This window comes from Pseudophryne corroboree, chromosome 3 (assembly GCF_028390025.1).
Source record: "Pseudophryne corroboree isolate aPseCor3 chromosome 3, aPseCor3.hap2, whole genome shotgun sequence".
NCBI classification, from domain to species: Eukaryota; Metazoa; Chordata; class Amphibia; order Anura; family Myobatrachidae; genus Pseudophryne; species Pseudophryne corroboree.
The window spans coordinates 98,087,022-98,099,364 of NC_086446.1; the positions used below are offsets into that span (position 1 = coordinate 98,087,022).

Here is a 12,343-nt window from a genome sequence, read left to right on the forward strand (position 1 = left end):
GTTACCGGCTGAGCTAATTAAATAGCCCGACCGCAGCACCCGAAGAAACATCGGGAGTTTTTACTTCCTATGTCTCTTCGGAGACAAATTGAATATCCCCCTTAGTCTGGTGGGAGGGGCATAGAGGTGAGGAGCCAGCACACACATACACATACTAAAGGTTTTTAAAGTGCCAAGCTCCAGTGGACCCGATCTATACCCCTTGGTACTAAAGTACAGAACCCCAGTATCCAGTAGGACATTAGAGAAATACTGGCTACCTCTGTGTTTTGTAACAAGCCACAAGGACCCGATCTATACCCCTTGGTACTAAAGTACAGAACCCCAGTATCCAGTAGGACATTAGAGAAATACTGGCTACCTCTGTGTTTTGTAACAAGCCACAAGGACCTTGGAACCAATGGACTACCTAGCTTGCCGATGTCACACAGACTATTAACATCTGCTGGCACTGTATTTTGTGAGGCTTCTTTGCTGCCGGTTGGGAGTACTTTGCCAAAAGGGGATGTAGGTAATATCCTGGTGGTCGAGATCACGACAGTCAGAATGGCGATGGTAAGTACTGGGGTTATGGTTAGGTTTAGCGTTAGGCTGCAGGGGGAGGGGGTTGGTTAGGGTGTGGGAGTGGAGAGTTAGGGTTAGACTGCGGCGGGGCGGTTAGGGAGTCTGCGGGAAGGGTGGGTTAGGTTCAGAGTTAAAATACTTACCAGTGTCAGTCAGGATTCTGACCGCCGGGATGCCGCTGTCGGCAATCTGACTGTCAGGATCTTGACCGTCAGGATGAAGATACCAACCCACCAAAAGTGATGGTCAGTTTGGACCATGAAGTCACCCAAAAAAAGACAAGTGGTTAATACAGAAGGTGGCTGAAGATGCCCTTTACCAGGATAATAATGCTCCTTAGTATGGACAAGTGGGGCTCTATTGTTGAACTTCTTGCACATTAGACTTCCAAGAGCCAGACACTGCAGAGAGCCCGTCCATATGTACAGGATGTGGGAGGAATGCTCTTACCATAGAGAACCCTCTCTAGGCCTACAATGCCATGCATTTCTTACCGAATAATCATGTGACGTTTTATCTTCTTTCCTGAAAGTCTGTGATTCAAGGGGACTGAGCGATCTCTCTGGAGTCCTTCTGTTACTAGCTCTATCTGTAGGAAACATGTACAGTAATGGAATAATTCGTTTGTGCAGGATTTAACAGTGTAAGTGAACATCTAGTTAGATCTCTTGCCTAGTGATGTGAGGGGCCGGTGATTCTCCATTATGACATCCTTGTACAGATCCTTGTGTTCCTCTACATACTCCCACTCCTCCATGGAGAGATAGACAGTGACATCCTGACACCTTATAGGAACCTGACAGACACAATGACACAGTCATCACCCAGACACCTCCCCTGGTGTTACTGTATAATGTCCCATTCCCAGCAGTCACCTCTCCAGTCATCACCCAGACACCTCCCCTGGTGTTACTGTATAATGCCCCATTCCCAGCAGTCACCTCTCCAGTCATCACCCAGACACCACCCCTGGTGTTACTGTATAATGCCCCATTCCCAGCAGCCACCTCTCTAATCATCACCCAGACACCTCCCCTGGTGTTACTGTATAATGTCCCATTCCCAGCAGTCACCTCTCCAGTCATCACCCAGACACCTCCCCTGGTGTTACTGTATAATGTCCCATTCCCAGCAGTCACCTCTCCAGTCATCACCCAGACACCTCCCCTGGTGTTACTGTATAATGCCCCATTCCCAGCAGTCACCTCTCCAGTCATCGCCCAGACACCTCCCATGGTGTTACTGTATAATGCCCCATTCCCAGCAGTAACCTCTCCAGTCATCACCCAGACACCTCCCCTGGTGTTACTGTATAATGCCCCATTCCCAGCAGTCACCTCTCCAGTCAGCAGCTGAATGATCTTGTTGGTGAGTTCCAGGATATTCTGCTCATTGTCTCTCCCATGTATCCGGGAGTGAGGTGGGAACTCCGTGATGGGGCTCTGGGTCCTGCTCAGTCCTCCTGACACATGGGGACGGTTGTTGCTGCTTGTCGGTGTCTCACCATCACTAGATTTCTTCAGTCTAGTGTAATCCTGCGTGATGAGAGACACATTAGTATACATGGCTATCATACAGTTAGTAGTGATATTACTAAGATTCCCAGAACGCCTCATCTCCCCAGTCAGGACCCTGTTTTATTAATATAGATCAGTGTGATGTCACTGTGACACTCCCAGAAGCCCTCACCTCTCCGGTCAGTAGGTAGATAATCTCCAGGGTAAGACTTAGTATCCTCTCAGTCATGTGACTCCTGTCCTTGTCCATCCTCATTGAGTCAGTCAGATGCTCTATGCAGGACACTTCCTTATTGCAGTATGTAACTCACATGAGCTCTGTTAGGGGGAAATACTATTCTGTTCCTGGCACCTAACAAAATAAGGAAAAATATCATCTACACTGCTGGAGAGAGAAACTGAAAACTCTAAATAGGAATAAACATAAAAAAGCACAGTCATCTCTATTAACCATTACAAGTGTTTTTAGTATGTAAGAAAAGTTGAAAGCATTTACATAGGACAAAAAAAAAAATCACTGTTGGAAATATATATGGGGCTCTCTTCTGCTATGCCCCAGTATCAGTGTAAGTTTCCCATGATGCCATAGGACAAGCAGCGCAGTGAGACGCCTACAGGATCGCAGAATGTGGCTGGGAGCTTGAGATTGTAGATACATTTTTACCTATTTTATGCTTTCAAATAATTAGATAATTGTAGTTTAAAGAACTTAAAAAAAAACCATTATGGGGCAGATGTAGTAACCTGGAGAAGACATAAGGAAGTGATAAACCAGTAATATGTGCATGGTGATAACGCACCAGCCAATCAGCTCCAATATGTAAATTGGAAGTTAGGAGTTGATTGGCTGGTGCGTTATCACCTTGCACTTATCACTGGTTTATCACTTCCTTATGCCTTCTCCAGGTTAATACATCTGCCCCATATGTCCGCTACAGCAACAATATGGGTAGGTCTACCTATACAACACCTTTACATATTAGATTGCAAACACTGGGGCAGATGTATTAACCCGAAGAAGGGATAAAGAAGTGATAACGCCCCAGCCAATCATTACAGATTTGAATAATGACAGTTAGGAGCCGATTGGCTGGTGTGTTATCACCTTCCACTTATCACTTCTTTATCCCTTCTCCAGGCTTAATACATCTACCCCACTGTGAGGCAGAGGCATAGGGCCTAATTCAGGCCTGTTCGCTCACTAGATTTTTTTTTTTTTTTGCAGTCCTGCGTTCGCATAGTCACCGTCCATAGGGGAGTGTATTTTAGCTTTGCTCGTGTGTGAACGCATGTGTAGCGGAGCTGTACAAACAGATTTTGTGTAGTTTCTGAGTAGCCCAGGACATACTCAGCCGCTGTGAACACTTCAGCCTGTCCAGGACCGGAATTGACGTCAGGCACCCGCACTGCAAACGTATGGACACGCCTGCGTTTTTCCAACCACTCCCGGAAATCGGTCAGTTGACACCCACAAACGCCTTCTTCCTGACAATCTCCTTGTGTACGCCCATGCAAATAGTTTCTGCGCACAAATCCATCGCTGAGCGGCAATCGATTTGTACATGTGCAACGTGCCTGCGCATTGCGGTGCATACGCATGCGGTTCGGACCTGATCGCCCACTGTACGAAAATGCAGTTTAGTGATCAGGTCAGAATTAGGCCCATAATGTGAACACAACCGCTCTAATGAGCAGTTTAAGCGGCTGCGTCTGAGTTGGAAGTAAAGCAAAAAACAGCAAGTAACTGTTCCACCTAGGTAATACCATGTTGCACTGCAGATGGGGCAGATGTAACACGTGCTGAGAGATTTAGGAGGCCTATGTATTAATAATCATGGCACTGTGGTGATTATTAACATTCTTTTCATGGTGGACATTTTCATTTCGCTATGTACGAAGTGTAACTCGCAGGGACAGCGTTAGTGATGACCGCTGTCCCTACTAGTTACTTCCCCACCATTTTCCCCACCATTTTGGTTTTGTGACAGACTTCTGAGGAATCTGACCATGCGGAGATTTGGAGCCGGGAGGAGGGATTGGGAGATCTCTCTCCTGCTTGTATGCCTTCTTAGCCTTAAAGCAGATTACAGCACCTGAAGATGGTGTACACTAACGAGGCAAAACTTGGTACACAGGGGTCAGATCGTAGTTCCCACTGACTGTAATGGGGACTGCGATCTGCAGCATTAATTAGCCTTCTGCAGGAGATTTGTGCCCTGCATTATGGTGTTAGTACATAGCAACAATTCATAAAGTTAGGGAGTAACTGCAGCTTCTACATCATTTTATTAAAAAAATAAAATAAATAAACGCTTGATAAATAGGCTCCCGAGACTTTGGAGGGGGGTATCCAAACTGAACTCTAAATTGCAGTGCAAAAATAAAGTTGTCCATCATTTGTGGGCTACATGCTAAAGCAGCCAGTATTTACCCTGCATACAAAATCAATAGATGTATTTGCTCCCCTTGCAGTGCAGAGTGGTTTATCCAGGTGCACAGTTACTTGCTCTTTTTTGCTTTGTTGCCAACTCAGAATCAGCCGCTTATTCTGTAGTGTGTAGACGTCACCTAGAATAATATACTTTTCCTTTCAAAAACTAGAAGAGACGCTGACAATTAATGACTGTTCATTCCAGTCTTTATACGCAACGGCTGTGCTACAATATGCTAATGCCACAGAAGGCAAATAGATTCCTCCTGCCGGCTTCTGTGATCCCCTGCTGCATCCTAAGACAAAGCATGGAATCACTCTGCGTGACCACCGCCCCTCTGAGTAACCCTCAGGCTACTCAGGAGGGCCGGTGTTTTCACATTACTGGGGCAAGATTTGGCACACCCAGAAAACGGGGCCGACTAGCCCCCGTTTTCTGGAACACTGGCCGTCGCTGCCCCCAGCCTCCAATCATGGGGCAGATTAGGGGGCACTACAACCGTCGTCGCAGCACATATCCCGTGCTTGTACAGACCTGCAAACATCGGAGATATTCACAAACCATCGGGTTTACACACATCCCTGAATCTGGCCCACAGTGCACACAATTCATTCTGATACTCCGCAAGACAGTCCCTTCCAGTCTGGGCATGCCATGCTTATAGCACTGGGTAAGAAATGCCGGCGGTCGGGATGCTGGCGGTCAGAATGCTCAGAATCCCGACATGTGCAAGGTAAGTATTCTTACCCAAATGCCCCCCTAAACCCCCCCCCCCCCCCCGCAGCCTAAACCTAACCCTCCCTACAGCCTAACCCTAACCCTCCCCATGGGTGCCTAAACCTAACCCCCCCTCCCCACTAGCCTAACCCTAACCCTCCACATGGGTGCCTAAATCTAACACCCCCCTCCCCCCATCCCGATCTCTGCAAGACAGACCCCTCCAGTCTGGGCATGCAATGCTTATAGCATTGGGCAGGAAATGCCGGCGGTCAGAAGACCGACAGCGGCATCCCGATGCTCAGAATCCCGACATGTGCAAGGTAAGTATACTTAACTTACTCCAATGCCCCCCTAACCCTCCCCGCAGCCTAAACCTAACCCTCCCCACCCCCGCAGCCTAACCCTAACTGTCCCCAGGGGTGCCTAAACCTAACCCCAAAATCTCCCCCCCCCCTACCCCGCAGCTTACCTGCCTGGTGGCCTAGTCCACGCCCGTTTGGGATCCTCGTCGGCGTTTCGATTAGTGTCGGGATTCTGGTGTCAGGATTTCAACTACCGGGATCAGGGGCGGATTGGGAACAAAAAGCGGCCCTGGAAAAATTTGTACTAGTGGCCCCACATGGGCAGCACCAGAGGTGTTAGGTCTAGCCATGGGCCATGGCAGCAGCACCCTCCACCCAAGACTTTCCAGATAGTGGGCATGTCCAGCATCAAGGTGGAAGTTAAAAAGAAATAAAATTAAATATTATGAGCACATTATATGATACACCTTCAGAATTTAGGACACTATATAATTCTTAGGAAGATATATTTTCTTGCTTATTACACCAACCGTATCCCAATCACTATTCACTTAATCTATGACAGCCAATCAGGCAGACAGAGCATACACTAGATCATCTGCAATCACAGGCTAAGTGGCAAAGTAATTTTCATATATGCAAATTATTTTGCATCCTATTCATTATGTCTATAAAAAGGACCACATGTCCTCAAACAAAACAGGCCCCACGGTTGCATCGGCCCACCGGGGATCTTCCCTGTAAATTCTATGGCCAATCCGCCTCTGACCGGGATCCCAGCGAAACAGAAGAAATGCCTGGGGACCCAAGAAGTCTGGGCACCCCTTAAGAACGGTCGCCAGCATCTATTTTCTAGTGGCTACTATTTTGCAGTCGTGAGCGAGTTTTTTGGGCCCTCCAATGATGTCACATGATGACCGCTGCCCAGCTGATGCACACTACAATTACTCTGACAGAAGAGCTCTGAGATGGAATAAAGGAATTATGGAAAACAGTAGCATCCTATCAGGATGTTTATAGCCTTAGTGGAGACAGTATATAGTTGGTAAAAGTATAGGGTTAGAGTGCTTCTATATCTGTTCTCTGAAAACTCACATCTTCATATATAATTTACTCAGTCACCTAGGCTCCTGTCTGTCCTCCTCTACACACATAATGGTCTTACTATACTTCTATGGAGTACTAATATGTATCCTCCAGTGACAGTGTGGTCCCAGGTAGCAGATCCATTAAGTACTACTGAATACTCAATATACAATGCTCGGTCTGTCCACCACGTTCACTTTTTCTATCAGTTCCTTGTTTTAATTTTATTACACATACATATACGTATGGTCCAGCTGCATATTGTAAACTAAAACTCTAGTGAGTAGGACCTTATCGCGTCACATTGTGTTCCAGCATTAGCCTCAATTTACGTTATACTGAACAAGCAATGGATGATGATAAGGACTGTCTGTGGCACAACTAGATGTCACTAAGAGGAAGGCCGCAGGGATGGAGTCAAAATGACGACTGTCGGGATACGGTCAGTCGAAGTACCGACGCCAGAATTCCGAAACCCTTTACAATCCCGACATCCGACTCCAAAAGATCCAGGAGACCGACGCCGGAATCCCACCAGCTGGCATACTGACAGTAAGTACATCTGCGGGTTAGATTTAGGGCCAGGGGAGGGGGGTTAGGTTTAGGCTCCAGATGGGGGGTAAGGGTTAGGCTGTGGGCAGGAGACTGGGGGGGGTTAGGTTAGGGTTAGGCTGCGGGGACGGTAGTTGGGGTTAGGTACCCCCACGGGAGGTTAGGGTCAGGCTGCGGGGGGAGGGAGGGCTAGGTTTAGGCAGCGGAGAGGGGGACTTAGGGGGTAGGGGAGAACACCCAAAACTCACCCCTGTTGGTCCAATTTTGGGATTCTGGGCCATACACTAGAGATATATCCAGCCAATCCTGCAGATTAACGATTGCTGTAGAATGTAGGCTATGCACAACATTAAATCATTTAATCTTACCTTTTAAAGAAAAGCGCTATATAAATCAAATTATTATGAATAACGAGGTACCGTAAAAACGTGAAGATAAATCTCTCAATGTATGGAGTACTTTGGCTGGAAATGACTCTAGCGTATGGTCAGTGTTACCCCTAGTGACCAATAACTAGTCAGACTACGGACTTCTAAAACTGATAAGATTGGTCGCTGTGCGTTAAAGTTGCTCTTTGCACCATTTTATTAAATAAGCCCCTTACGTACAGCTATTACTGACAGAAACACAGAAATTGACGGCAGACAAGAACCACTTGGCTCATCTCGTATCCCTCTTTTTTAACCTTTTGGGAAACTCAGCCCTGTTTGATCCTAATTTCTGGTGGGCGGCTATTTCCCTTACCCACTACCCTTTCTGTGAAGTAATTTTTCCTCAAATTTCCGAGCAGCTAACTGAGGATACTGTAAGTGCCAGCAATGGCAGGAATGACTACACCAGAGTCTGCGCCACTTATATTATAACTGGATACCTTAATCTGATCCATTTGCAGTAAAATAGGGAACCAGAGCCTGCTCCATCTCATAACACGACACCAGAACTTGATCAATCAGTCTTACAATAACAGGACACTACAGCATGCTCCATCTGTATAATAACAAGACATTTATTAGAATAAAAGACCACTATAATAACAACACAACACTACAGCCTGCTCCATCTGTATTACAATAACAACACTACAGTCTGCAACATCTGTATTACAATAACATGACACTAGAGCCTGCTCCGTCTGTATTGCAATATGACACTAAAGCCTGCTCCATCTGCATTATAATAACACGACACTAGAGCCTGAAACATCTGTATTACTATAACAGGATACCAGAGCCTGCTCCATCTGTATAATAACAAGACATATTTATTAGAATAAAAGACCACTATAATTACAACACGACACTACAGCCTGCTCCATCTGTATTACAATAACAACACTAGAGCCTGCAACATCTGCATTACAATAACACGACACTAGAGTCTGCAACATCTGTATTATTATAACAGGATACCAGAGCCTGCTCCATCTGTATTATAATAACATGACACAAGCCCTGCTCCATCAATATTGCAATAACAAAGCACCGGGTAGATAGTAACCATGTCGGCATTCGTAACGTCAACATCAGAATGTTGACAGAGCAAAAACTATTGGCAGGTTCACAATGTCGCCATGTGAACTGTCGACATTCTGAGGATGCCGATCGTTAGGGTTAGGCACCGATGGGAGGGTTAGGCACTAGGGCAGTACAACCTTGGTCCTAAAGGCACACTAACAGTCCAGGTTTTACTGATATCCATGCTTGAGCACAGATTGGTGAATCAAAATAACCGAGATACTAATTAAGTCATCTGTGCTCAAGCATTGCTATCCTTAAAACGTGGACAGTTAGGGTAGGATGTCAGGGGTCGGCGGCCGTGCGGGATGCGGCTCGAACTCTGACGTTTCTTTGAAGGGGCGATCATGTACAAGGTATGGTTTAGCCTTCTACATTACTGCCCTTTTAAAAGAAAAAAAGTCAGCATTCCCGCATCCCGCACGGCCGCCGAACTCTGACTTCATTACATCCCGCCCTGGTGTACCTTTAGGTAGGCTGACCATACTAGCCCTTTAAACTGGGACACTCATGAATTACACAGGTTCTGTGGCTGGGTGACTTCAAGCCTGCAAGTCACCTGGTCTTAATCAGCCACAGAACCTGTGTAATTCATGAGCGTCCCAGTTTAAAGGGATGGTAACGTCAGCCTACTTTAGGAACATGGGGGCAGATGTATTAACCTGGAAAAGGCATAAGGAAGTGATAAACCAGTGATATGTGCAAGGTGATAAAGGCACCAGCCAATCAGCTCCAATATGTAAATTAACAGTTAGGATCTGATTGGCTGGTGGGTTTATCACCTTGCACATATCACTGGTTTATCACTTCCTTATGCCGTCTCCAGGTTAATACATCTGCCCCATGATTGGGAACCTCTGCACTAGTGGTGGGTTAGGGATAGCAGGAGAAAAACTCACCAATCCTCTTATACCTGCACTGGAACTGAACTGCAGGTGACTGCCTGGACCTGGAAGAATTGCCTCCGCTGCTACCGGGAGAAGGTAAAAAGAAACTAGATACCAGGAACGATTTGTCGACAGCTTGTGTCGTCATATCATACAGGTAGACATTACTTCTATTGACATTCTGTGCGTCGGCTGTTTGGACATTCTTATAACGGTCAACAAGTTATACCTCACCAACCAATGCCTTCGCTGTGTTACAATAACAGGGCACCCGAGCCTGCTCCATCTGCATTACAGTCACATGACAATTATACAACTCCAGAGCCTGCTCCACCTGTGCTATAACAGAGCGCTGTAGCTCACACCACCATTACTTGGTCTGATAGAATGGTTCCTTCACCACATCACAGAGCCTGGGTTCCATGTATATGCAAGATGATAAATTCAGATCTAGTTATAACTAAACATGGTTGATAAAATGTTTTAATCATGGGGGAAGGCTTTTTTCCTATGCACACCATGCTTCCTGTGACGGAGTTACTGTCCTGGAGGAGGCTGCAGTAATATCCAGGTGGAGAGCCCATCAGAGCTGCATATAAATACAGCCAGCATTATATTACGTAACATGATTAGGAGTATAAGACACATATAATGGCACTGTCTCTGTAATAATTATAACAGACCACTGTGGACTTCTCACCCTCCTTTCTCAAGCTACAGAAATCACGACCAAAGCTTCTTTTCTGTCTTTGTAGCCCTAAAGTCGGCTGCCTGGTGATGACAAAAATACGTGTCCTGGAGGGTAATACTGGGAAATGTAGTGTATATGGTTACACAGAGAGATTAAAAACTGTCCCCAATTTATGTAGTAAGAATGAATAACGTCGGCCATTTTGTCGGAGACCAAAACAGAGGCCGCAGCTGGGCGCCCGCCCTGCTTCTCGGCTTTTAAGAAAAATGTATTGTTGAATGAGCACAGCAAGAATGGTTTGGCCTGTAGTAGACGCAATTCTGCGGTTATTGAGCTGAATGTATTATACTGACTGTGCATCTCATATAAGGCGTTAAGAATCAATAAAACGAATTATATGTCAGTCTGTAACCACAGTTCAGACCTTGAATTCTGTTTTACGTCACACTACAGTACTTGATGCACTGCAACCTGCATGATCATTTATTTACCAAATATGGCTTTTGTGAATTTCCTTTGTATTTAAAATACGGTTGTAAATATTAGGGTTATAATTAGAAGCAATATAAGGGCATATTCAATTAGCCACAGGGCTTGTTACACAGAAAGGGTAGTGGATAAGTGGAATAGTCTCCAATCAGAGGTGGTAGAGGCTAAGACTAGAGCAATTTAAACATGCTTGGGATAGGCATATGAATATCCTTACAAAGAATTAAGGTTCAAAAAGGGTTGAGATTGCCTAAAGGATTAAAAAAAAAAAAAAAAAAAAGGGTAGACTAGATGGGCCAAGTGGTTCTTATCTGCCGTCAAATTCTATGTTACAGTGGGGGTCATTCTGAGTTGATCGCACGCTGCAACTTTTTGAAGCCCCGTGCGAGCAACTAGATGCCGCCTATGGGGGAGTGTATATCTGCATAGCAGGGCTGCGATCGCTTGTGCATCCCTGCTATGCAAAAAAAAAGTTGTGTAAAAGAAGGCCAGGGTAAGAGTTACTTACCCTGTGCTATCGATCCAGCGTTGCAGGTCCCGGAATTGATGTCAGACATCTGCCCTCCAAATGCCTGGACACACCTGCGTTGGACTCACCACTCCCCGAAAACGGTGAGTTGCCGCCCAGTTCCGCCTTCCTCCTGTCAATCTTCTTGCGGTCGCCGCTGCGACCGCTTTTTTAGCTTGCGGTGGCGCTGCCCGTGCAATGACGCGGCCGATGTGCATGTGCAGTTCCGACCCGATCGCACAGCTGTGACGAAGTGCAGCGTGCGATCGGGTCGGAATGACCCCCAGGGCTATTCAATTACAGCCCATAGTAAGTCCACATACTTCATTCACTTTGGTTTTCTATTCTATAACAGCTGTATAATGCACTGTTTCTATACCTGGCATAGGAAACCGGTCAGGATCCCGGCTGTCGAAATACAGGATCCCGAACGTCGCACTACCGGGCCGCCGGAGAGGTAAGCCGCAAGGCTTAGGGGGTTAGGCTGCGGGGTGGGGGGGAGGAGGGGGTGCTGGATAGGTTTAGGCTGCAGGAAAGGGGAGGTTAGGTTTGGACACCCCCGGGGAGAGTTAGGGTGGTTAGGCTGCTGGGGCAAAGAGGGTTAGGTTTAGGCTGTAGGAAAGGGGTTTTATGTGTAGGCGCCACGCAGTATTCCTGTACCCTGCATATAACAGCTGTGCAACGCAGTATTCCTGTACCCTGCATATAACAGTGTGCAACGCAGTATTCCTGTACCCTGCATATAACAGCTGTGCAACGCAGTATTCCTGTACCCTGCATATAACAGCTGTGCAACGCAGTATTCCTGTACCCTGCATATAACAGTGTGCAACGCAGTATTCCTGTACCCTGCATATAACAGCTGTGCAACGCAGTATTCCTGTACCCTGCATATAACAGTGTGCAACGCAGTATTCCTGTACCCTGCATATAACAGCTGTGCAACGCAGTATTCCTGTACCCTGCATATAACAGCTGTGCAACGCAGTATTCCTGTACCCTGCATATAACAGCTGTGCAACGCAGTATTCCTGTACCCTGCATATAACAGCTGTGCAACGCAGTATTCCTGTACCCTGCA

At 46.4% G+C, this 12,343-nt stretch overlaps 2 protein-coding genes across 2 annotated transcripts in view; one reads left to right on the forward strand and one right to left on the reverse strand.

Annotated features, from left to right (window-relative positions):
• The window catches only part of LOC135057206 (zinc finger protein 420-like), a 163,121-nt gene extending 152,722 nt beyond the window's left edge, over positions 1 to 10,399 (reverse strand). Inside the window, exons 1-5 of the mRNA XM_063963099.1 lie at positions 10,275 to 10,399; positions 2,254 to 2,433; positions 1,902 to 2,099; positions 1,237 to 1,360; positions 1,059 to 1,153 (exon numbers count right to left, since the gene is read on the reverse strand). Of these exons, the coding sequence (XP_063819169.1) occupies positions 1,059 to 1,153; positions 1,237 to 1,360; positions 1,902 to 2,099; positions 2,254 to 2,337 (501 nt within the window). The 5' untranslated portion in view covers positions 2,338 to 2,433; positions 10,275 to 10,399. The remainder of the gene's footprint in view (positions 1 to 1,058; positions 1,154 to 1,236; positions 1,361 to 1,901; positions 2,100 to 2,253; positions 2,434 to 10,274) is intronic.
• The window catches only part of LOC135054870 (myb-related transcription factor, partner of profilin-like), a 149,525-nt gene continuing 146,704 nt past the window's right edge, over positions 9,523 to 12,343 (forward strand). The window contains exon 1 of the mRNA XM_063958282.1: positions 9,523 to 9,670. The gene's annotated coding sequence lies outside the window, so the exon portion shown is untranslated. The remainder of the gene's footprint in view (positions 9,671 to 12,343) is intronic.